At 38.5% G+C, this 26,511-nt stretch overlaps 1 protein-coding gene across 10 annotated transcripts in view; it reads left to right on the forward strand.

Moving 5' to 3' along the window:
• Window positions 1-26,511, forward strand: part of MAST4 (microtubule associated serine/threonine kinase family member 4) — a 300,551-nt gene that overhangs the window by 189,788 nt on the left and 84,252 nt on the right. For 2 of the 10 annotated variants that reach the window (XM_027634978.1, XM_027634979.1), the window contains exon 1: window positions 3,727-3,952. The exons of the other annotated variants lie outside the window; for them this stretch is intronic. In XM_027634978.1, coding sequence (XP_027490779.1) covers window positions 3,861-3,952 — 92 coding nt within the window. In that variant the 5' untranslated portion in view covers window positions 3,727-3,860. Of the gene's footprint in view, window positions 1-3,726; window positions 3,953-26,511 lie in introns of those variants that run through there. 10 annotated transcript variants of the gene reach the window in all.

A 26,511-nucleotide genomic window follows, 5' to 3' on the forward strand; every position in this document is an offset into this window, starting at 1 on the left:
TAAGTGTCGACATTTAGAAATTAGACTTTTCTAAGGATGCCTTTTATAAGCTTACTTTTGAAAATTTAATTTTCTTCCAAACAAGGGTAGATTAGTCACCTTGTGTGACTTGTGTGATGTTTTTTATCCACAAGTGAATATGAAAGGGAAAATTTAATGATTCTTTTCACTTGTTTTGTTATATGCTAGCTTATGTAATTCTTTGTGATAAATAGAAGTCATCATCCTATTTATGTAGTAAAACATCTCCTAAGAGATGAAGTGGCCTGAGTTGCTGCTTGTTTTGCAAGTGGCTATACAGCTGAAAACTTAAGCAAAAAATCCCATTAAGGACTAGCTTGCAGGTTCTTAGCTGCTGTGTTTTATTTATTTTTGACAACTGCAGAATTCAGTGTATTAATTGGATACTGAGGGAAAGTTGCTGAACATGCCAGTAACATTTTGTTACAGGAAAATTGTAGGTAATTGTCAAGTATGCATTTATCAATATGACATAGATCTGTTCTTAATAACTTCAGGTTTTCATATTTTTTAACATTATCATCTTTATTGTTCAGGTTTTTTTGTCCAGTTCTACATGGCGGAGGTGAATAAATTGCAGTGGCTTAAAGACACAGTATATCCTTTGAGCCTGTTGAGGCTGTGTTTCTGAAGGGTAAGCAGCACTATCAGTATTGATAGTGAAAGCAGCTCCAATTTTAGAGACAGCTGCTGCAAAAGAAGTGGTCCAGCTGCCTCTGCCTCTCTGCCTGGCCATTCATTCCATCTGCTTCCCTTGTACTCTATCTGATCTGGGGTGTCCTTCACTGAGCTGATTCAGATCACTGTGTTGGGAGACAAGCTGTCCTGTTATCAGTTGTGTAATACTGATAGGCTTGCAAAACTTCACTCTCCCATGATGTGTTCGTTTTTAAATCAGGCGCTTTTCTGTCATGGAAAGTCACCAACTGCAGGCACCACTTTGGAAGCTATGTTGTTTATTGACAGGCATTGCAAAGTCTTCACCATCACTTACATGTTGTGCTCTTAAATATAAGGACTATGCTCCCCTTTATGAAGTCTATAATTTGTATAAGGTTGTTGTGGGACTATGCTGGACTTCTCACACAGCTCCTCCCTTCATTTCCTTTGTCGGAGTCTCTGTAATGCCTTAATATGCTTATGTCCAGCAAGCACTTGAGAAAAATAGTTAAGTCTCCTTGCTTTCAAGCTCGTGTTACAAACAGTGTGACTGAGTAGGAGGACTGTGTGTGTACCTAACTGTGCATAGAAAGCCATGGTGAAATTATGTTTGGATCTACAGGTCATCACAAGCAACTCGGGGAGCTGTTGCTTGTGAGTAGTTTGTTCAAGGTCTAGAGATGGAATTGCAAGGGATTTGACCATCCACCCACTGTTCGAAGTGAACAGTGTTAAGCATTGAATGTAGAATGAGACACTGATGTGATTATGTGTGCCCTGGTTCCAGCCAGGTCAGAGTTAATTTTTGCAGTAGCCAGGAGAGGGCATGGCTGAGACCTGGAGGTTGTTCTGTACCACCTCCTGACGTTTTTGGGGGTGGGAGAGAGGGTCCCTTCTGGATCAGGTAATATGGTGGAGGGAGCAGTCAGGTATTTTTGGGAGTGAGAACTTACATGTGAATCATTTGTTTCTTGCACCTTATTTCATTAATATTGTTGCTGTTACTGTTCATTTTCTTATCTCACTGCTGTTTACAGTAAATTGTTCTTAATTGAACCTGCGTTCTTATCTGAACCTTTTGTACCTCCAGTTCTCCTCTCCATCCTGCTACAGGGGTCGGATGGGGAGGGGAGAGCAAGCAAGTGGCACCTGGTTTGGAGAGTCTCAGTGGGAGCATTAAACGGGGGAACACCATTCCTAAGCCACAACAATATAATACTCCCTGTTGCTATATACATGAGTAGAAGCTGTTGCCTAGAATTTTTTCACTCCTTTCTGCTTTTGCAAAAATCCAGCTTTTCAGATCATGAAATGTAGATTGCAGTATCTAGGTCTGTGTACTGGCTTTTGGTGTAATCATCTCTGGTTGTACATAGAAAGGCTAAACTGATGTGTACTGTGGCATGTCAGTAAATGTTGTCTTATTGGGATTTATACTAAGGCCTGTGGTGGTAACTTTACTAAACGCCTGTCTAAACCCATTTCTTGAATAAGATAGTCTGTACCTGTGACTTGTAAAGCTATCCCAAGATAATGTTCCTTTGCACCCCAAAAATTAACATGTTTTAGTTGGTTGGAGAACACTCGTTCTGCCTTTGCTGTGTGTCTTTTTGGGCTTTTCAAAATGAGGGCTAACATTGCAATGCTGTGTTAAACATGCTGAGCTGGTATCCTGAGAGCTGTCTCATTCCAAGTGTCATGAGAGCCTTTCCAGCTCTGCGCTGCAGCATTCTGCCCCATGAGTTTTCTTTCACCCAAGTGATGGACTCATCTGTGTTTACATCAGATTTTTCTTTTGTTTTATGTGATTTTCCTCCTACTATGCACAGACAGCTGTGGATGATTTAAACACTGTGTGTCATAGGTTTAGAGTGCAGCGCTGCCAACTGTCACAGTAGTTAGTGTTTTCCCAAGATACAGCACCTGCAATGTTGAGATTATGCAGGATTCCTGCTTTCAGTAAAATAAGTAAATAGTCTCAGCACAAAAATTACGGCATTGTTTCCATAACCATAAATGTGATCAAGTCCCTTAAATGTGACTCTCAGATAAATGAAAAGGCAAGTAGAAATTTTTAAGTACCACAAAAGAAACCTCCTAATTTTTTTGAAGGCATGGTAATTGTTTTTCTGTACCTAACCACCATTGCTTCCAACAGCTGGAGTTAGGCATTACAGAATGACAATATAGAAGTAATTTTAGAAACACTTTTATTTGCGTACTGCAGAGATATGAGGAAATATGCTATTCTAGACAGAGCTGCAGACGGAGAGAGGAGAGGGCTTAAGGGTTGTGCTGGAATTAGGTGTGAAAAGACTGAGGACAACAGTCAGCACACGTGAGGCTAAAATGAGCGCCGGTGACGGGGGAGGAGTCAAGGAACCAAACCAGCTGAGCTGGAAGGCAGCTGGGGAATGGCGAAGAGGGAAGCCAAGGAAGAAAACTGGGAGGAGGAAGGGGAGGAAATGAGTCAAAGTACCTTAGGGATTAGGTCACTATTTTGAGTGGGAAAGGTACTCAGAGCCTTTCCGTACCCCTCTTTTGCCAGCTTGTGTTTCAGGATAGCTTTGCCAAAAGCGATAGCTGGCAGGGGAGGGAGGCAGGTGTCCCAGCTTTCGGTAGCAAACTCCTGGTGTCTGGAGTGGGAGGTAGCCAGTGTGACAAACGGTAATTAAGTACCTGTACCGTCAGTTCTGCAGGGATAGGCATGAAGCCATGGCAATGGATACACACGTAGCGGGCACAGAGCGTCCGTGGTCTTTAGCTTGCGGTGCCCGGCAGATCCGAGCGCAGCTGGAGGGCTCTGCCGGGTGCCGCCTGATCCGCGGGGGCCTCTGCCCTGGGCTCTGCCAGGTGTCCCCTGACCCGTGGGGGGCCCTGCCCTGGCTCTGTCCCGGTCCCTCCCGGTGCCGCCTGACCCGCGGGGGGCGGGCGGAGCGGCGCGGCCGCCAATTGCCGGGGCGGGGCGGGGCGGTGCCCGCGGAGAAGCCGCACGGGAAAGTTTCTGCCTGTCCCAATTGTCTGCTACCTCCGCTCTCCTTCCGCCCCCTCGGAGGCTGGCGGGCTTCCCGCTCTCTCTCTCTCTCTCTCTTTCTCTCTAACTCCCGGGACTGCTGTCCCTTCTTCCTCTTCCTCGTCGTATTATGGCTCTGAGTTTTTGAGCTTTTCAGCGCAGGACAATGGATATGTCGGACCCCAGTTTTTGGACGCTCCTTTCCAACTTCACGTTGCCCCACCTGCGGCGGAGCAGCCGGCTCCGCCGGACGCAGAGGTAAGGCCGGCCGGCCGCTCCAGGTGCGCGGGAGCGGGCACCGGATTTCCTGATCCCCGGCAGAAGAGCCATGGGGAGGAGGATTCGCGGCCTCCTGCCTTCTCCCGATCTGGAGCTGCGAGAGCTGAGAGCCCCTCCTTGCGAGGCCCTTAGTGGTGGATTTTATATACCGAACGCTGCGTGTTACTTTGCCTCCTTTTATGAGGTGGTGTTCTGTTTTCACTAGCCCTTCTGCCTTCCCCTCTTTTTTTTTTTTCCCCCTTAAAGAGGCTTTCAGTTTACTCTCAAATATTCGACCTTTTATCGGGAGCAGATATTCCTTATACGGACAACTCAAGATAGCCTGCTTTGTTCGGTGTTCCTGAAGGGACAAGTTTGCGTCACTACTGTTTTTAGACAGGCTAGCTGACATTTGTTAGTACAGGAATGGCCTTTTTATTTGTGTAGCATTTTCATTATTGTCACAAGGGGGGAAAAAGGTTTGGAAATAATAAATGCCAAGTAAAAGTTAAAGGGTTGTGCTGTGAATGGGTAGAAGGCTGACAAGCTTTCACCTTATGGTCATTTTTTGTGCTGGGGTGTCCCTTGCGGTTAAGCGTATGTCCCTATCACAAGGAGCAGAAAAAAATTGTAAAAGTTTGTAACTTTATACACTAGTGAATGCCATTTTGAGACTTACCAGTTGTTTTAAATTATGATGTGCTTTTGTCTGTGAAACCACCTTGATTATTGGCTTATGTATTATCCTTGGAGAACATGTGTGAAATGTTTCTTCTGCTAACTCAAAAACTGGCACAAACTAAGCTAGTAAAGCTGGTTATTCATAAGCCGTAAGTGTTTTTGTACTAATGTTTTTTCAAAAGGAAAAAAATGACCATCTCTTTAATGGCAGAAAGTTAAAGTAGGAAAAACAAGTGATCTGTTTCACATCAGTGCAAAACTGTTCCTTCAGTAAATATCCATTCTTTGTGTCTCCTACTTGGGGTAGATGTAAGTGCTGAGTTATTTTATAATTATTATCCCTCTCTTGTAAATAATTTTTTTTACTCTTACACAGTGTTGACTGAGAATCCATTAGGTCTTATGTATTTTTCTGCTGCAAATGTACCCAAGTTTAAAGAGGGGGACATGCTGGAGTTTTTCTAATTGTCTCTACTATTCTTACTGAAGTTGGTTTTGCACCTCTGTGAAGACCTAAAAATACCTTTTTATAAAGTGTATGGCTGTGTGGCAGGTTGAGGAGAGAGACTTCATAGACTTCATGAGAAACATGAAATAAATGCATACCACGTGTTATTTTGTTTTTTAATATTTGGATACTTTCCTGCTTTTCAAGCATACTTATACAATAGTGGATTGTGGAAATATTTGAAAGACTTTTTAAAGCAGGATTGAATATTGTCTCAGCATATCCCATATATGGCATAGCAGTGAATAGTACATGCCATATATGCAGTTATGTTTTATGTATTACAAGGATATTCAATATTTAATGCCATCTCTTTAGCCAAATCAGTGTGTCGCAGCATTGTGAAACTAAAAAGCCAGCAGTGGAATTTCAAGGCTGCTTACTCTTATTGAGTCCAGATGCCCTCCTTTCTCAGGGTAGTTCTCTCTTCTGAGTAGGGGGAGTTCAGGATCTGCTGCCTTGCTGTCGCCTGGGAAAGGCTGACTGCACACTTCTTCAGCTCTCTTCTTAAAGGTGGACCTGTTCTCTGCACCCTTGTACTGTAATTCATTTACTAATATAAGAGATTCCAGAGTGATAAAACTGTCAGAAGTACAGCTAATATGGACAGGGCAGATTCTCCTGTAGAAATGGGCTTAGATTAGTTAAGATACCAGCTGGGTCTGCTTATTCTGAGCTGTATCTCACCTGCCCTATATCTTCACAAGCTCAGTCAGCTGTAGACCCAACTGTTGCATGAAAAAACTGGAAGGATAGATACTTACTTTGCTTGTCTTGCCACAGAATGTCTTCCCTTTCTAAGAGTGCTTGTGGTAACCACTCCTGTTTTGTAAAGGTTTCCAGACATTTTAGAGCCCAAAGAGTAGGCTGGGGAGTAAGGCCCGAAGGTTGTCTAGTTCCTGTTGTCTGAATCTGCTGGCTGTACTTGACTGAAAGTTTTGGGCCCACCAATTCAAGACATGTTTTTACTTAATAGTAACACTGCCTATGAAACTTGTCTAGCTTGCTGCATGCCTTGGCGCTTCATGAAAATTTTATAAGGGGCATTCATTGTTTTTTCTGGTTTTATTCACAGTTGGCTTTGGGGCTGACTCCTTGCCAGTGTGAGAGCATTAATTTTATGGTTTGGTTGGCCATTTTTGCCTTTTAGTTATGTTCCTTTTGTCTTTTCAGTTACTTTTACGTACACTACCAGGTTCTTGTGGCCTGCTAGACTGTACCATTTCTATGAGCACTATCATACTTTCTTGACATTTGGGATAATGAGAATTGACTGCTAGTACTAAGAATTTTGTTTCTTTGTACAGATTTACTTGATGTAACCGTTTATCTTTTTGATGTTCTAAGAAGTAAAAAAGGAAAAGATAGTCTCCTTAGGGAGGAGTTTTCCAGCATTAGACTTAGCTGAATTTCAGTTGTAGCAGCTCTTTATGGAAGTGATACCTGAATAAGAAACATCCCAGCTGGAATTTCAAGTCTTGGAGTGGGTTTTCAGGACTGGCAAGTAGAAAAATTCTCTTCAGTTATGAATTGGAGGCATTTGGTATTGAAATTGCTGAGCCTATAAATGCCGTGGATTACACCATGCGCTTTTACAGTAAAGAAACATGTATGCCATTATGTGTTAACTTCTTTTTTGTTACTGTAGGTATGTGGACCCTTAACAGTATTCGGATTCCTGCCTGGAATGACATTGTCAGGAGTAGAAAACTAGAGAGAGTGAGAGGATCTCTTTCTGTGTGTAGACATTTATATATATTGCTGTGTAGGCTTACAAATGGATAAATATGTACATATACACTTTCCTCATATGAAAAAATCACTAAATGCTTTCTGCTTCATTCTGTGATACATATTTAGTTCTCTCTGCTGCTTTCGTTGTTTGTCTCTCATCTCTCCGTATCTTTTACAAAACGGGCAAGCCAGTGATCCTTTTTGTGTGTGTGTCCTCTTCTTTTGTTTCTTTGTGGTAGTCGCACTGAAACAATGTTATTACAATCAGTCTTTCTTGGAGTCAGAGAGGGTTTTATCTCCCAAAGGCATGAAATTCATGAGTGCTTGCCCAGTTGCCACTGAGCCAAAGTAGACTCCTAGATGATTTGTGTTGAGTCTTCGTTTTATTTGTGTACAGTCATTGAAGTGGCAGTTCGTCTTTCGTGATATGGGATAAAATATTCATCAGTCATTGAGTATGTGTGCTGACAGTTCATAATAATTTCTGAAACCTTAAAAACAAAGGAAAATTATAACTTGTATAAACACAGAGAACAGAGTAATCAAACTTTGTTGTAGTTCTGTTACTTTTGGGACAGCATGCTTCCTGGAAAATACTAAGCAGGTTTTTTGAATTTCTCTGAGTTGGCCATTTGACTAGGTTCAGTGATGTTAAAATTATGATGTAAACTCTTGCTATTGGTCCTTGTTTTTTCCTTTGTCAAGATAGTGTACTGTAAGTAAATATACTATGAATGGATTGTTTTGCTTAGTAGTAGGTATTAAAAGTGGTCCTGTTGATACATAAGAAAACCAAGCATACTTATTAACATAAAAACAGCCACAAAACCATGTTATTCTGTTGATGTCAGCTGAATCTGTGTTCCAACTTGAATTACTTTACTTTGTTTACATAAGAGTAAACATCAGTTAAAATTTTGTTTAAAAAGTGTTTCTTTTTGATGTAACTGTGTTGGTTTTAATGTATATTTGGGAGTGTAGTAATTTGAAGAGCTTTACCTTTTCCTTACTTTCAGCTTTCTTCTCTCCCCTTTGTGCCTGCAAGCACTAGAATGCTTGTAGCTATTATCCTAATAGATGAGTAAGTTTAGAGAGAAGATTGTTATCCCAAAATGGGAGGGAATAAGAATTACATCTGTGCAGACTATCTGTGTTTTCAAAACACACTGTCATTGAATATATTTTATTAGAAATTAATCTGTTGGACTAATGATCCCGTTGCTTTCTGTGCTACCTAGTGAAGTGTTACCGTGTCTTGGTAATTGTGTTTCCTTTCATTCACAAAAAGGTCTGTGTGTTAGTGGGATAGTTTTATAGTGTCACCGCCAGAGTGAATGTGTTGTTTTTATTCTCTTTGGTTTACTTGACCAATCTTTTTGTTCAAGCAATTAATGTATTTCAAGTTCTGCTTAACAGTCTGAATAAGTCATCATTGTTTCTTAGCTTTAGCCAGACTGGTGAGGATTCATCTGGTCATATTCCTGTTTTTGGTTCGTTTTCATCTGGTAAAATACTAATTTGTTAGAATTATGTTGATATCATTAGAAGGTAACCAAAGGATATTATTGTAGGAAGCTCAAGGAAAGCTGAAACATGAGCAAAATAAAAAAAAAGCTTAGAAAAGTGCTGGAACATGCTGACTGAGACTGTAATTTTTGATTTTTTTTTTTTCCCCCTCCACTGTTGTAGTTAATGTCTGCTGTGACACGGTAGGAGACAGTCTTTATTTTTCTTACCCAGAGAATCTAAAGGACACTAGTCCAGACATCATTTCATGTGGTGTGGTTGTTGGGACACATCACATGATGTGGACACAGCACACAGAGATTCACTCTGTTGTATTTGGCTTACATCTGTTACTGATGTTCTACAGTTGAGTTCTTGCTGTATTAGACATTGACTGATCTTTCTCAAATGTAATTTTTAAGCACCCAGGAGCTCACTTGTGCAGTGATTAATAGTTGCCTCTTCTGCTCCACTTGTTAGAGAGCTTCAAAAAGAGCTTCTGTTAGCGATAAGCTCCATACCTACTTTTATGGCTGCACATACTGATTGATGGGCTTACCTCTGGTAGCTCTTTGTCAGATCTGGAAATGGTGGTCAGAATAGTGGATTGCAGGGTAGGTTTCCCATGAATTTGGGCAGAGAAGAACCTTCAGCAAAGGCAAATGCAGTGTCCTGCACCTGGGGAGGAATAACCCCAGGCACTCGTATTGCTGGCTGGGGGCTGACCTGCTGCAAAACAGCTCTGCAGAGAAGGACCTGGGTGTCTTGATGGACAACAAGCTGTCCGTGAACCAGCAGTATCCTGGGGTGAATTAGGAGAAAGAGCATTGCCAGCAGGTTGAGAGAGCTGATGCAGCCCCTTTCCTCAGCCCTGGTAAGGCCACATTTGGAGTACTGTGCCATTTCTGGGCTCCACAGTATAAGAGAGACATAGAGCTTCTGGAGCAAGTCTAGCAGAGACCTTCTAAATTGATCTGGAGCATTTCTCTTAGGAGGAAAGGCTGAGAGAGCTGGACCTGTTCAGCCTCAAGAGGAGGCAGCTAATAGGGGACCTAGTTAACGTGTATAACTATTGAAAGGGTATCGGATGGGAGCCAAGCTCTTCCCACTGGTGCCAGCCAGTAGGGACAAAGGGCAGAAGCAGATGCGCAAGAAATTCCACCTCAGCATGAGGTTGTGAATTTGTTACACGTGTCATTGTGCAGGAGCGGTAATGATTTTGTTGGTTATGAGATGTGAAATCGCTCAATATTTTGGGCCACTGTGTTTAGAACATGAAGATAATGCTAACTGATTTAGGTTGAACATTTCAAATGAAGTTTATTAAATGTGTCACACTAAAAATGATGTAAAAGTGTTTAACGTTGCAGTCGTAGTTCTGTGTATATTGTCTCATTATCTATAAGTTGTAAACCTGAATCAAGATGTCATGTTTCGTCATTAGAAAAATTTAGTAGGAAGTAGATTTGTTGGGAGGAATACTGTGATGCCACCAGGACAGGTGCATATGTGCCTCTCAAACTGGAAAATCAGAGCATTCATTTATCTTTGATTCAGCCTTATTCAATAGGTGTATTGTATTCAGTGGTGGCTTGTCGATTTTCTCTTAGAACCTTTCAGAGGATTTTTTCCTTTGAACCTTTGCAAATTCATTAACTGTAGTAATTGTGAAATTTTAAAGCCACACCTTCCACCTCCCCAACCCTCCCATTATCTAGTATTAATATGTAAGGTTTTGTCTACACAAAATATGCAAGGGTCATATATTGGACTCTAATCTTCATCTGATATGAGGATCTACTGCATAACTCTGTGCATGGTTACTTGACCTAATTTTTCCTGTTACTTAAATGTACATGCACAGAGATATTTAAGGAGATTGCTCTCATTTAATATACTTGTCATTTTTTTATCCATTTCTTGGACCGTTAACTTCTCAGCACTAATTTTTCAGTGTGATTTTTTTTTTTTTTCCCCAAGCAGTACATAGGGTATATACTGTTGATACACACTGTATTAGTTAGGTCTACTTTAGTAAGCTCTTTCTACCTGAATAAAACTGAAATTAAAGAGTACTCCACACTTTCAGTGAAGCATTAAATCTCATGGTACATCAGTTCTGTGATTCTGTTTAAAATGCTCTTGATAGTGAATTAGAAGACTGTTTGGCATCATTCCTAGTAAATATAAACATACTTGGAAGCGCTGTAACTCAGAACAATTCCCAGATTGATCTAGTCAATAGAGAGACTTCACAATGGTGACCTGCCACTGACAGATGAGTATAAAAGTGTTGGGGTCATGTCAGAAAAGATACACTAGCTTTTTCACCCTTTTTTTCCAATTAGCAATGATCTTCCCTAAGTCAGTGTTTAGGAATAAGGAAAACCATCATGTTGTATTGTTTGTGAAAGATTATAATTAATATTTTAAGTAGCATCTGTTTTTCCCATAAAATTCTTGCATATTTAGTTTTGATGATTAGAAAACAAGAACTGGTGCAGTTTCCTTATCCCACCCATTCTTTTATTCTGCACATGCAGTAATGACGTAGATGTTCTAGCATGTAATAGCCTGCTTTTGAGCTCTATCAGTTGACTTCAGCCTGGGTTTAAAATAGTGTATTAAAGAAAAATGGTTAAAACGTTACTCACCAGTGAATTCTGTTTTTCTCCCTCAAAAAAATGTTGAAGCATATATCAAATGAGGCACTGCTTACTGGTAGGAAAATGGCTTTATATATATGATCAAAATGTCTATCTTTTCTAACTATACTGGTTTAAAACATAGTTATTAACATCCAAATAAATAAAGGGAAATCAAGGATATGTATAATCTGTTTTATAAAGTTGATTAGTTTAAGCACTTGCTTGTAAGCAAATTAAAAATCTGTGTTAATGGGGGGTAGACTAAGGTAGTCCTGTGTAATGTTAAGGGTGTTTATTATTGAAGAAATACCATTCAGCTGCTTAATTTGCTGAAACAATGTGAAGTGTTGTGCATTGCAGTAGTTTAGTTTAATAAAAATATATATACCCTAAGTTCTCTTAGTGCTTGATTATAATATCGTGTTCTGGAGTTTAAAAAACATCATTTCTCTCAAGGCAACAAGGTAGTTGTAGAACAAATGCTGTTTCTTTTTTGTATGTCAGTAAGGGAATACATTACTCCGAACATTTTTTTATGCATCTGACAGAATTTTTTTTTTTGGTTTTGTGGGACATACATGAATGTAAACTTACCTGTTGCAAACTCGAAGAGGAAATGTCAGTGTTTTTATTGTTTATTTTTATATATATATCAGTATATATGGTGTTACTGCCCATGGCGGGGGGATTGGAATTACATTAATTTTTTGAACTTAACTAATTCAAACTAGTCTAGCATTTGTATTGTGAAATACCATGTCATATATTTTTCCTTAAGAAATAGGGGGAGGATTTGCTTTATTTTCTTTTTTTTTGAGGTAATTCTGTGCATATTAGTTTCATCTGAGGCTCAACTTGAGAGGGCTAATAAATTAAATGTTACTTTGTTTGAATGCTGGTACTTTTTATCAGTGGTTCGTTTTAAGAGGTACTCAAGATATGCATAACTGAAGCAGTAGTAGGCAGACTTTTCTTTATTTTTCTTTGGCTGTTTTCTTGCGTGTATTTGGGAACACTGCCTAGTCAACCTTCCCTCTCTGGGCTGCTGGGCCTCATCCCGTACAAAATTTGGCATATGCTTATGAACAGATTCACACTTTTCAGGGGAGATAGATTTGGTGTGTGGAACAACTTGCAGTGCTTTTTTGACGCCTTTTTTTTTTTTCATCCCATGCATTGCTAAAAGAAAAGTGTTTATATTATAGTTACTTGTTTTATTAAAGCTAATCATCAGATATGGATTTCTATAAGAAACCTGTACTTTTGAAAGACATTTAAATGCGATGTTTTTATGCATCAGTTTTAAGTCCTGAAGTTGTTATAGGGAAGATGGGTACAGTAGTTTGAACTAGTTGGGTTTTGATAAATCTGAGTATAATGAATCAGCTTCTAATTTAAATTCTGATTCTTAAAATACTGTTTAAGAATTTAAAGAGGATTTTAAATTCTAAACTAACTGATATTATCACTTCTTGGATGTGATGCTGGAATTTTCTGGAGAGGTATTCCTACATGAAAATATATTCAGAAACATCAAAAGTCAAAACCAAAAGAAAGGTAGTCCTAAGAATACTGTATTTTGAAGTATGTACTTTAACCCTGAATCCTCCCTTGTCAAATCCAAACCGGACTCTAATGGAATATGGGAACTTCTTGGTGTGCCTGATGGACACACAGAGGTCTCTGTACTGGGAGCCAGGACCTTCTTCCAGCCAAGAGGTGGTGACATTATGGCTAAATGTCCCAGAGATGGCATGGCATATGGGTGGCTGCATGAAGTATCTCTTGCACTCTGGATAGCTAAACAACAGGGAGGAAAGTTGGCCCCAAGGGGAGTTTGGAGAGCAAATGGAACATGAGAGATGAAAATTTCGCAGGAGGATTGTAGAAGATGTAATGCTGTGATTGAACCAGAGGACATAGATCTGTAGAATATGTAGGTTCCCTGTTTTTTCTCGTGACAGAATTATTTGTAACAGATATTTGTAATTTAATTTAACAATGTATTAGTTAATATCAGTAAGCCTAACAATCCAGAATGAAGTTCTGCCTTTAGTCATGGCTGTTTCTTGTTGATTACAGTTCATCCTGACTGGGAAAAGGCAAAAATCTGTATTAGAATTTTTAGTTGATAAATATATCTTTACAGATTTTTACATAGTTCAAACGTAAACATAGCAATCCAGTCCTTGATGAAATGGAAGTTAGATACTGATGATAAGAATAAATCAGACATATGTTTCTACCAACAGCTGTCTTCATTACCAGAATTTGTTGTTAGGATCGTTTTCATAATATAAATCAATACCTGGGGTTTTTTTATTCCCTTTTTTGGAAAGTGGAAAGAGGATGTTTGAACAGAATCTCTTTCATCTGACAGTGCTATTCAGTGAGAAGTCGTAATTAACTAATGTCCTTTGTGATAATACTGTTAACTTGCCTGGATTAAACTAATAAGAACTAAATTGTGTACATTTGTTTTACAGATTTACTTTTTCAGTGAGCCTAGGGTCTAGCTTGTTCTTCTGCATGGGTATGTCAAGGGAATTTCCGTAAGTGCTGTAGTAGTAGAAGCAAAAGCAGTCAGACAAGTCCAATATGCTCTGTTTACCTTGTCTATGAACACCCATGCAAAAGGATGATTATATCAGTTCACTGTACCATCAGGTCTTACCAGAGAATCTTCCTTTTGCATTCACCAAATAATGAACAAAGAAAATATGTAACACTTTTTTTAAGTAAGATTACATGATATTTTTTTTTTTCTCACCTGAGGATTGGTGATTGGCTTCGTCCCTGGCCATTCTGCTGTGTTTTCAGTGAACTGTTGTGTTTGGAGGCATCTACTCTGCATTTGTGATGTATGACTAATTGGAGAACATGAGTTCTGTTGGGAGATGCACTTCTATCTAGTTTTTCCTTGCTACTTGGTTGTGTCTCAGAAATGCTATTCTGTCTTGCCAAATGTCAAAATATTATCATCTTTTGCAAGGCTTTGCTTTCTACCTGTGGCAAAAATTTCAAAACAGAAAAATGAAACTTCTTTCTGTTTTCTTGTTTGATGGTTGGTGTTTGTTGGTTTTTTTTTTTTTTTTCCCAGTTTGAAAATTGTTTCCTCAAATTACTAGTTATGTGACCTCTTCAAATCTTATAAGAGCAAGTGGCTTTTTTTTTTCCCCTTTTCCGTAAAGGAAATACAAAACATACTAGAGTATATGAATATCCTAGGTTATTTTTTAAAATATGCAAATTGTTCGTGTGGGTCAGACTTAAGCATTTAACATTATCTACAAATTAATACCTTTTAACCATCACATGCTTCCTCCTTCTGATTCATAAATTATAAGGCAAGAAGAAACCAGTAGGATCACCTACTCTGACAGCCTACAGGAAATAAGACACAGAGTAATAGAGATTTAGTAATTTGGCCCTCCCAGACAGGGTAACATGCTTCTTTAATCATTGGCAAGTTTGGCAAAATCTGAAACATTTGACACTTTTCTGGCCAACTTTCTTCTGTTTCTTGTTGTTCCCTAAGTGAGCTGTGTTTTACCACTACTAATTTATTGCTGATGCTATTGTCTCTCACACTAACCTTAGTAATGGCCTTGGAGACATTGCGCCAGTCTTTTTATAAACGTAAAAAAATGTTCATTATGTTCTTTGTGACTGTGACTGCCTAAATACAGTCCAGGGGTCACCAGATGGATATTAATAGAAGGAAATAATCTAAAGAGAGGTCCAAAGGACTCTCTGCATTTTCTGCCTCAGTTGGTTTGAAAAAATTAATTTCCCCTTTAAGTCATACTGAAGGAACAATGACATTGTGTTTTCTAAAAGACACCTGCCCTAGGAAGCTGGCTGACGGGCTGACAGCACAGCCTGGGTTCTGTGTGTTGTGAGAGTGCTTGCCCCAGGTTCCTGTAGGAATGTTGGATGTGTGTAAAGTCTTGGTGGGAGGAAGTCGTTTGCTCTCTCGCATGTGGAACGGACTGTCTGAAAAGATGGAAGTCTGTGGGAGTTGTATGAAGGAATGTGTCCTGCTGAGGTGTTGCTGGAAGCCTGTAGTGCAGTGGGAGGCAAAAGTGCCCCATTGGTCTTGTTCATGGAGACTCTTACAAAGTTATCTGTAGAGCTGTTCCCAGGTGTCACCTTGTAGGTAAATCAGATAATTACACAAAAAAAAAAGGTACAGGAATTAAGTAAAACAGATGCAGTACGGACAATCAGAAGACCAGAATCCGGGAACTAAATCATCCTATATGTCAGGAACACTGAGTGCATATTAGAAATCTGGCACCCTAATGCAATGACTTGTTGCTGCGTATTGTTTTAGTATGGGGGTACCATATGCGTGTAGAATATTTGAATATCTGCCAGGTTTCAGATTATTTGAAGTTACAATTTAAACACTTATTTTTTTTTTCCACAAAGGTGTTGCTGTTCTAATATAAATATGCATATTAAACATGCATGTAACAGAAAATACAGAATTATAAAAGTCAGTGCAATTGCCCAATTTTATGGAAAAGATCATATGAAAAACCTCCACTTTATAGTTACAGACATTTTTAATGTTAGAAAAAGGATTAGAGTTTGAGAACTGGCTTGGAGTTCTGCCTTACACGGTGCCCTCTTTGAAGTCACAGTAGCAATGCACATAGTGCTGCACAACCAAAAGCAAGGATGGAGACATAGTTTTCATTCTAGTTTTCATGTGTGTTTACAAATATTTCAACTGAACAGTTTGTACTGTTAAAAATATGGGATTTTTTTTTTCTGCAAACTTTTTATTATTTTATAAAACCACTTTTCTGATAGACATTAAGATTCTGTAAACATAAAAGTCATAAACCATGAATGGATGACTTCATTTGATGATAACCATCTTCGGGGCAAAGGCAGCAAATATTATTAATACAACTATTCAAGATAAGTGAAGACAAACCAATATAGGACTTCACTTGAAGTCCAAGTAGTTAAAAGACAATTCATTGTAATATGATTTGAAAGTAATGTGATGCTTTGTGTTCTTAGGATGAATTGTGAGCAGTATCAGATTTTTTGTTTTTAAGGCATTTGTTTTGTCTTTTTTTCTTTGATAACTCCCGTTATTCTACTAACGTTACCTTTATTAGGCAATATTCTTTCAAGTTCTGTCAAAAGTGAGGGCTCATAAGAAACTTAGAGAACAAAGGATGTGAAGGTGAATTTGTTCCTGGCTTTATGACTTGGCTACTACTAGAAGAGAACTAGGATTTTTTTGACCAGTGTCCCATTTTTTCCTTTTTCTTGAACCCTCTGACTGTGGTGTTCATAAGACATTTTCCAAACAAAAAGGAAGGCTACGGAAATGGTGGTTTTCTCCTTTCTGAACATCAATTCTTCAGTCTGTGATGCAAGTAGAAACCTTAAATTAGCTAATGGGCCAGATGAGTAGTGAGGTGATTACCCTTCCTGATGGCCAAAAAGTGTAGCACACCCTATTCTGTCACCTTACCTCATCCACACCCTCTTGTAACCTGTTGGAGATGTTTGTCTTGTCTATGTATTGAGCCTGGGTTTTTGGGCTTGTGTAAGCTCTTTTGAATGGAGGCTGTCATTTGATGTGGAGAACAATGAGGAGTCATAGCACGACTGCATATATAAGAAGTAATACTGTTTTTCTCCATTGGGCTCTTTTGCGTGATGGACCAAGTGATTTTGTTCTTGAAAGTAGATGATGAGGAGTTTCCTTAGTTATGATAGATCTACTCTCAAAATACTTTCAGAAGTCTTAGAACAAAGCTGCCTACTACATTTTTCAGATTTTCTGCAAATTCACTTCATTGCAGCCTAAAGGAGGAAGGCTTTAGTCTGAAATCATTGTACAGTGTTCAAGAACAGAGAGATCTAGTCATTATTTGTAGAAAACAAAGCTGCAGATTATTTTTTTCACACATTTGCTGCATTTTAATTTTGGAATAGAAAATGTGCAACAGTGTTAATGTACTTGGTGAGGTTAGTGGTTACCAAGGTTTTCAAGCAAGTGTCTAATTTGTAATGTAGGATTAATTTCAGCTGATTCGATTTGTTTGAACTAAGCTGGAAGATACCCCGCAGCCTTCTGGAACACTCTAAGACAGCAGTTTCTAAGCTTAAGGCTTAATGATTATTTTTTCCTTCCCTTCTCCCAGCACATTGAATTTATAAAATGACTACAGAAATATAATGAGTACTTCTTTTAATTTAAAATATTTTTATGTATCTTGAGGGTATGATTTAGTTCCTTGAATGTCTGACTTCTAATCTTTACTGTGGCCACCTGTTTGCCTCAACAAATAGAGTGAACTTCTGTGCTTCTCTTAGCATACTCAGTGGTGATACCCTTCTGAATTTTACCTACTTTTTATACTTGGCCTGTGATTTAATAAAATTTGATTTGTTAAACTAGACAGTTATGTATTGCTAAATTTAATTTCAAATCATCCTCATTTCGCTTTCTTGTCAGAGATGGTAAGTTCTCTTGAATGATAAATTGTATGTACATAGTATGTAACAGACTTAATTCTGTTAGTTTGGGAAGTTTTCAGGAGCTTGATTCTACCAAAAGGCATGTTGATTTTAAATTAAGCATTGGTGGTGAAATGCTTCAGGTGACCAGGGTTTTGCTTAACCCAAATTTGCTGTCAAAGTGATCAAGCTTTTTCTTCATTTAGCTTGTTGAGATATTGAAGAGCAAACCAGGACTGAAGAAAACACATTCAGTTGATTTGGGTTTCTGAATGTTCAGTAAGTTTTTTCACAAGTGTGTGCTTGACTACCCTTATGCTTACTAAAAGCAGTGATCTCTAATGATCTCATGTGGTTGGCAGCCGAGATTCATCTGCAAAACAGCACTGTGCCCTGCAGCACTGTACTGGGGTGTGTGCTTAGCTCTGACTTGGAGATGATCATCATTTCCTGCAGCAGCTAGTTAGCCCAATGCTTCATAGCCCAAGATGTGAAAAAATCACTGCATGAGGTGGTATTGCTACAGGCATTTGGGCTATTAAGGCTAGACTTGTAAAGGATATGACGTGTATCTTTGTATCACATTGCAGCATGATGCCTGTTTCCAACACTGATGACTGACATGTTTCTACTTTTTTACTCATGAAAAAGTGTGGTGGGAGACATTAGTGAATAGGTAGATCAGAATTTGCCCTTTGGAGAGAGTGACTATGTTTTCTGTTTCAAAAATATGTCTAGTATAACACAGTGAGTATTCAGAACTTAAAAGCAGAATGTTATTTTCTGGAATTATTAACATAACTTGTTTTTGGAGCTCTGAGTGGGAAATGCTTCAGTGTCAAACATATGAGTATCAGTAATGTAATGTTCAGTCCAGCTTCAGTCTTTCAGAGACTCTTGGGATTTCAGCAGATTTTAGCAGAATGATACTGTACCTGTCTTATGCTAGATAGATGAGAAGGTGCTACTTTTGTGTTTGAGTTTCCTTACTGAAAATACCAATAAAGAAAAATTGAGTGAGTTATGCTATTTCTCTGAAAAATATGAAGAAAAAAAAAATCAAGAACCTAATGAAACACTTTGGAAGGAAGAGATTTCACCAAATTGTTGTATGCCAGTTTTCCAGTTAGAATCTTGGGTTTGGGTTTTTTATAGGTCTTTTTTTTAATATTTCAGTGTTTTTCCTGTATCAGCTAGATTCATGCCAGTCACAGTGAGGCAAGAGATTATATATTCCCATAAAAACAAGTCAGAACTATGTAATCAATTTAAGCTAGGTTGAGAAAACAATCAGTCACTTTTTAATTGGTCACACCCCCATATCTAGATCGAACTAGTTGTCCAGCCCTCCTGAACTGTATGCTACCATTACCTGCACAGACTTTATTGCGGTTTTGAAAGACTGAAAAATCATTTTAATTTAATGTTTAGTTATGGATTTATAGAAGGGAGATTGTTAAAAAGCATATGATTATGTTAACATTGATTGATGTGAATGTTTTATCATTTAATTTCAAAGTGGTAGTTTCTACAGTTACGATTTGAAGAAAGCATAAGTCCACAAATGTCTCTATTCTTTTATATGCAAGACATTTGGGGAAGTGGCTTTAGCGGACATTAATTTGTCTTTCAGAGGTATACCTACATTTGGCTTTCAAGCTGAATGTAGTCTGAGATAATTTGTAGAGATTATTTGAAAAGCTGAGCTAGAGCCTTTGTTAATAGAAAATCTAATGTTTGATTAAACTACTGAACCAATTACAGGGACTTTTTTTCAAAAAATGGGAAATGAAGAATTAGTGTTCAAACTCTCAGCATGTTCTTCCTTACTAGTGTGAGGGATAGAAGATCAAAGAATACTGTGTAGTAGTTCTACTTGAACCTGTCTCCACTATGTCAAATGGACAGTGTGTGGAAGTTATGCCAAAGTGCATTTTCAGTGGAACAGAAACTACTGAGTTGATCTTAAAGTGTAGATTCAACTTTGGTTTCTTCATCCATGCTGCTTAAGATGATTGGTAATCTGCAAGACTGCTTTTGGTGATGGAATCACTGATATTAATCTCAGAATAGTAACCTCGTGGCAGTACAGCTTACAGAAAACTGTGAAAAGTCTGGGGTTTACCTTGTCCATGTAAGAGTTACTTATTAGCATAGTAATATATCTTAGAGGATCTGTGAAATGTGATGTGATGTAGTGGTACTTAAAGACATGGTTGAGGGAAGGGGGAAACTTGCTCATTATGGATTCTGTTTTTTCTGTTTTAGTGACAATTTGAGTGTCTCAGGTCTAAATCCAAATGTAAGTAATAGGCTCAAATTCTAGTTCAAAAATAGTTGTGATCTGTGGAAGCAAAATGTGTGACTTGTTCAAGTTAACCACTTTTGTGTAATTAACCTTTTATGAACAGCAAGACTTGATGTAAAATCACCTTCAGTAGGAGAGTTTAAACTCTCTTCACTGACAACTTTGAGACAAATTCCCTTTCTGATTTACTCCTCCGCGGTCCCAGACACTGCTACTTCACTGTGGAATTTTAACAGAAGTTTAAAAGTCATACAGATCTGTTCTTGCAGGATTATAAAATCTTGAGGTACTTTTAATTATTACTAATTAAATTTTAATTTAATTATTACTAATTAATTATTAATTACTTATGTATTACTAGAATGTTTGCAGGGATTGGTGTATAAAGAAGAAAGGCTGTACACTGAATTGCACTCTTCAACTTTGTATGCATCCAAGACAGTTTGTTTTATTTGGAATTCATTACTGTTGTATAAATTTTAGCACTTTATTTTCTAATGTTCATGGATAGAAGGTAATTTTTGTCTGTTTTTAGATATTTAGGGTTCATGTTAAATTTCTCCATTGCCAAAATAGGGCTTGAAACATGAACTTCCAAGAAAAATTGTCAAACCACAAAGCAAAAAACCAAACCCCACAACAATAAAAGCCTACCCTCAAAGACTGAAAACTCTCAAGGCATTGTATGAATCCAGAAGACAGAACTTGAAGACTAACTGCAAGTACTGTACTGTCCTACTTAACATTTGACAACACGCTCACTTTGGTTTCCTCTCCTTTAGTTTGCCTTCAATTTTGCTTGTATTGGAGCAGATACTGTTTAAACAGTTAAGTTTTAAAACAGATATTTAACTTCATGTGTTATGGTTTGACAAGCAATATTTCCTGTTGCATCTCAGGTTGTTCTTTTTACTGTGAGTAGCACTGCTGGATCCAGCACCTAAAGCTATTGATCACAGGGGTTGTAGGCTGTCTTGGCTGTGGACAGTAAGTTAACTGATGTGTTCAAAACAAAATGTTAATTATAATTACCACTGCTTACTTTTTTGTCTCTATAGTGGATGTTGCTTTACTAGTCATTTTATGTGATACTTCACTCTTGACACACCAGGGTGAATTAAACAAATCTTTGTTGGAACTTGTTCCTGTTCACACTATTAGCTCATAGCTATTTACACACTATAAATCATATCCTTGCTACATTTTCTTCCTTTTCTTCTTCCTTCTACACTGAGTCACTGGCATTTGCTTTCATGAATCGTCTGTGACCTACTTCTGTTTGTGAGCAATTAGTACATTGGTGGTAAAATACTTCTTTCCTGGTATGGGTGTTTTTATGGGGCAAAGTATACGCAAGATTTGTTTTCAAAAATTGCTTGTATGCTCTGTGGTCTGCTTAGCCCTTTCTCTGTATTCTTGTTGGATACTGTATTGATGTATAGATTTAGGTCTGGTATAGAAAGTACACTGGGTATAAAAGTTAATTTTAAATTTTCTTTTGGCCTTGTTTCTGTGTTGTTGGATTTTTATGAGAAAATAAGGTGTTATTGACCACTGAAGTGGTCAGGAGAGCTATAAATGAGAAATCAATCTTATGTGATTCTTGGTAAAGACGTGCTATGAATAGACTTTGTGGACCAGATTCATCCATGAAGGTATGGTTCACTTCATTAAAGCTCTGCTTGAGACTTGTAGTAGTATTGATTGTATACTGTTTTGTTTTGTGTTGTTTGCTAGGATGATGCTTCTGATTTTCTAGTTTCACTGACCAGGTTTTCACTAGGCATAACCATGTGTATGCATTTAAAGTTGTATTACGTTTTGGTTCTGCTGGGTCACCGGCGGTGGGAAAGAGTTTGGAGTATACCGTTGCGGAGAAGAAGGATTCCCCTTTCCCAGGATAATGCATTGTCTCTTCTCAGAGCCTGTATGAAAGATCACAACCCAGCATTATCATGTTTTGATCTCCAAAAAGCTATGTTAGATAGTCTTAAGGGATTCTAAACTTGTACAGTATTTGTGATTCAGCAACTTGAATAGTTGAATCATTAAAGTGGCATAATGTGTCAAAAGGAAGGGAACGTTTGATGACATAATATGAATGCTTTATCAGTACTTCGGTTGCAGTGGCCTAGATAATTTGTTTCTGACCTCACTGAGTAATCCAGTCACTTGAAAGATACGCCACTGAAACTTTTTTTCAGTACTGTGGCATACTATTTTTAATACTATGAATGTGTGTGTATATATAGTGTGGATCTGTCACAGCAAACTGAAACACAGAAGTCATCTGATTATCTTGCCTTGTGTGGTGCTTGATAGTTAATCATTACCAAAAAAATAAAAAATAAAAATAGAGTGGATGTCAGAGGCCTTGTGTTGTCATCCCTGCTGATGACTATGCCTGGAAATGTTTGAATTGCTTCACTAGAGATTATTCAGACGTTTCCAATTACCTTACTGTGACTTTGCAGCAAAGCAGTGTGATGATCTGCACGTGTAATAGGTTGCCTTCCTCAGTAGGTGTACTGCCATATGGAGCTGAAGTTTGGTCCCAGACCTAATCGACATGCTGGGTTTTATACAGGGATAATAATTTGAGCTGTAGCTAACCAGTTAATTTTGCTGACACAGCTTTGTTAGTACACAATTGCAGTTGAAAAAGACAGATTGTATTTTCATGGTTCATTTTTGTTTCCGTCTGGGAAAATCTGAACCAATAAAAGACTTTTATGCTATGGTGTAACCTTCTACATCAGTAGAAGGGAGAATATGCTCTTGTAACTATACCAGTTTAGATACACCTAACTCTTGTAGATACTATATATTTAATAAAAGTTTGTGGGGAGAAGAAAAGATTGATGTAGTTTTGTAAATGGTGCCAACTCTGTGCCAGTGCATACTTCATTTTTATTCTGTTAAATTCATTAAATTAAAAAAAAAACCAAACACACCAAAACCAACAACAACAATTATGTCTGTTACATAAGCTCAGTTTTAATCTGGGAAAAAAGCTAGATCAGACATATCCATTGTTATATTGGTTATTTGTTGTTTTCCTGTTAAAGGGATATAGCTGTGTTTGGGAACTCCAAGGGCAAATAGACTCTAATTTGTTATAACTTCATATGGCTGGGGAATGCCACCCTACTGGCTGCAGCTATATATGTAGTGGACTCTTATGACTATGGAGTGTTTCACCGCTTGCATTTTAGCATAACTTTGCAGATGTCTGGTTCCTACAGAACAAACAGCCTCTTCATGAAAGCCACCATAGCTGGCATTAATTGATGCTCTCTGCGGCAGGCTCGGCAGACACCAATAGCTGAATGGCCATAGTGAATGGGGGTTTTTTTCACCTTCCCCTGGGAAAATAATGCTTCTAGATGCTCTAATTATGATTTAATTAAAAAACTTTCGGTCAACTCTCAGGGGGAGGGATGGAGAATGTGGATCTCAGTAAAGAGAGGGGGGCCTGTTGTTTGCAAACTGAATTTCTGAACTGCAGTCAATGTGTGCTTACTCAAATGTGGGACACTGATGGTGCTGCCAGAGGTCTTGTGGGAACAGACGTCATTTTCAGGTTGAATGCCTTCCACTTAATTGTTCATATTCAGTCTCCTAGCCAGTAAAGGGCATAGTTTTCAAACACACATATTTTGCCCTAAATAATGTTTTGTATTTTTACATGTTTTTTTTCTGTATTTCCTTAAGTCCAGTGTATTAACTGCTTATGCATTACCGACTAATTATGTCCAAACAAAAGACAGTACAGAATATTAATTGCAAAATCTTTTTTGCTTGTATAGAAAGTGTGATACTTTAGTTATATAATATTGCCTCTTCCCTTTTTTAAAACATAAGAAATGAAAGGGAACAGGACTGTTTTTCCTGTTACTTGTATTGATTTCTTTAAAGAAAAGATGCAAACTTAGATTGCATTGTTTAAAATAAGGCATTTATTGCACAATTTTGGCAACTTTCATATATATATATGAAGAAAGAAGATAAACCTCGACAAATAATGCCAAATTGCAGTAGAAGGGATGAAGCTCATTTCCCTCATGTGTCAAATGCTCAGTAGACAACTGTGCTTCGTCAGCGTAATGCTTTCCAATCTGCGGATGTGTATCCTCACTTATGGTTCTCAAGAGGTTAAATAATAACTTTATGCTCTTACTGGGAGAGTGTGCCTGGTGGAGACTTTCCTCCTTAAATGCTTTTCCTTCCTTTGTTTTTCTGCCTGTCCAAGTGGGAATCCTGTGCAAGGAGGAGTGAAGGAATTCAGACTCTTATCCTACTGAGTTTGATCTGCTGTGTAGTTTTCCTTCAGTCAGGTGCATTGCACCTGTTCATCCCTGGAGTCTTTGGAAGTATTTGCTAAAGATATAAAGACAAAACATTTAATCCACCATGTACACCCTCTTAGTTTTGAGAGATTGAGAGCTACTAGATTCAACTAGGAAGGAAAGATGCAGTCTTGTCCTTTCTGGACTCACTATTCTTTTCAGTAAAAATGAATTGTTTCTATTTAATTATAGGAGAAAGGAGTTAGTTGTAGATATAAATTATTTTAGGGATTAAACCAGAAGAGAACTACTGGATTAGAAAGTAAACCCCTGTGAAATCTATCTACTTCAAGAAGCTCCTAATATCCTATCCTTGAATTTTAGGAGGTGATTAATTTAGTTGTACTACTTCAAGATTATTAGGAAAAAATAATTAGGCAGGTGCGTGGAAAAGAAAAAAAAAGAAAGCTTAAAACTGTCCTGAAAACACTGTGAAATAATGTAGGAAAAAATATTTCTAGGATCTTATCTTTTAGTGGCTTTTCTCCTGGGGTGAGTCTCTGGAGTGCAGTGCAAAGCAGACAGTGTTTCATGTGATAAAGGGTACTGTGTAGACTTTTGTTTTAATAGGCTTCTGATTCTTTTTATGTGGAAGTAGCCTTGGCAACATTAGGTTTTCTGATGGGTGCAGACTCATCATTTCTGAGGTGTCCCCTAGACATCTGAATAGGAAGCAGACTTCCTAGGCTGGCTACATGTAATTATGTGATAATTTCAAAATGTAGCAGAGTTTAACCCATTGAGACTTTACAAGTATTGATACCATGCACACAACTTTTAGCCAAGAGAACCTACTCTCCAATGCTATTTGGAGAACGTGTTCAGTGCTATGAAAAGGTCTGTCTGGTTTATCATCCTGGCCCACTGATTCCTAGGTACGTGGTAAGTTATGAACAGTGGTGCTCAGAGCTGTAATGCTTGGGAAAACCACCAGCAAGGAAGAAACAAAGAAACCTAAGAGGAGGTAGGTCTAAGTGGAAAACAGAATGAGAAAGCTGGAGAGAAGGTGACAGGGTTTCACTGTGGTAGATAACTGGAAAAACAGGTCTTCAGTCTGTAGTTTGGAGACACTCCCAGGTTTTATCTAAATTCTGAACTCTGCTGGCCTTTGTTTCAACCAGAATTACAGAAAACTCAGGATATGTGCTTGGCTCCCTTGCAGTACTGAAGTGGCCTGGGGACTTGGCTGTGATTAGTCCTTGAGTCTGAATGGATAATGTTCAAAGGAAATATGGCTGGAACAGGACGCGTTTGTTTATTGGTTTAGTTTGGGGTTTTTTGGAGGTCCTCACTGGGTAAAAGTTGCCAGTAGATTGACTACTCTGTTCAGTGTGAGTGTGGAAAGGGCTGTTTGTTCCCCATCAGCTGGGAATGGAAAGGTGAGGAGGAGATCCCTCAGCTACCTCCTGTTCCATGTCTGACCTGCTTGTGTTGTGAGCAGCAGTGAGAGGGCACCACCCTAGCTCTCAAACTGGGGACAGAGCCAGTGGCAGGCATTGCCTATGACAGTGTCTGTGCTGTGGCCTGGCAGACAGCACTCCAGCCTGAGGTGGAGCGGAGGCTCCAGAGATAATGACATCCAACATCCTGATTCACCTCCATCTGCTCTCTGGTTTCTCCCAAGCTGTTAAGAACCAGCAATAGGGCAGAGTGAGAAACATCCTGCCCCCAGCCTGGCCTCTGCAGCTTGGTAGGAAATGTCTGGCTGCATCCTCTTAGCCCAAGAGATGCACCAGCAGGTTGTAGTCTGGAGTCAAAATCTGGAGTGATACAGGTTAATGTGAAGCTGCAGGGAATGGCCAGGAGCACATCAAGACCTCTTTTGTGAACCTTCTGTCTGCTGTTGGGTAGGCATGCCCTCTGGTAAATAGGGTATTTCCTGTCTAATGCAAATAGTTTCTGCAGGGTTGTCTACTATGCAAGTCAAGGTGCTACTTCCTTTGGTTAACACCTCCAAAGGAACAACACTTCGATCTTAATAGCTGTGATGTATGACACTTTTTTTTTTTTTAAGGTAACACTTGTTAAATATTATAAACCCATCACAGTGGCTCCTGATAATTACTAATATTTTTTTTCTAGTTAGGCATTTCTACCCTTTTTTTGCATGTCCTGAATAATGTAGCATACAGATAATCAAACTTAGCAGTTATTTAGGCCAGCACTGCATATTTTTCCTCTACTTCTGGTTCTGGCTTCCTAATTCTGTTTAGAATGAGTAGTTTTTGCGTGTCAAGGAATTTAGTTAAATGTCTTGGTATGATTGCGAATGTGCTGTTCATCTCATAACTTGGTCTATGTCCCTTCTCAGAACACAAAACAGAAATTCAAGA

This window comes from Corapipo altera, unplaced genomic scaffold, assembly GCF_003945725.1.
Source record: "Corapipo altera isolate COAL_440 unplaced genomic scaffold, ASM394572v1 61411, whole genome shotgun sequence".
Lineage (NCBI taxonomy): Eukaryota > Metazoa > Chordata > Aves > Passeriformes > Pipridae > Corapipo > Corapipo altera.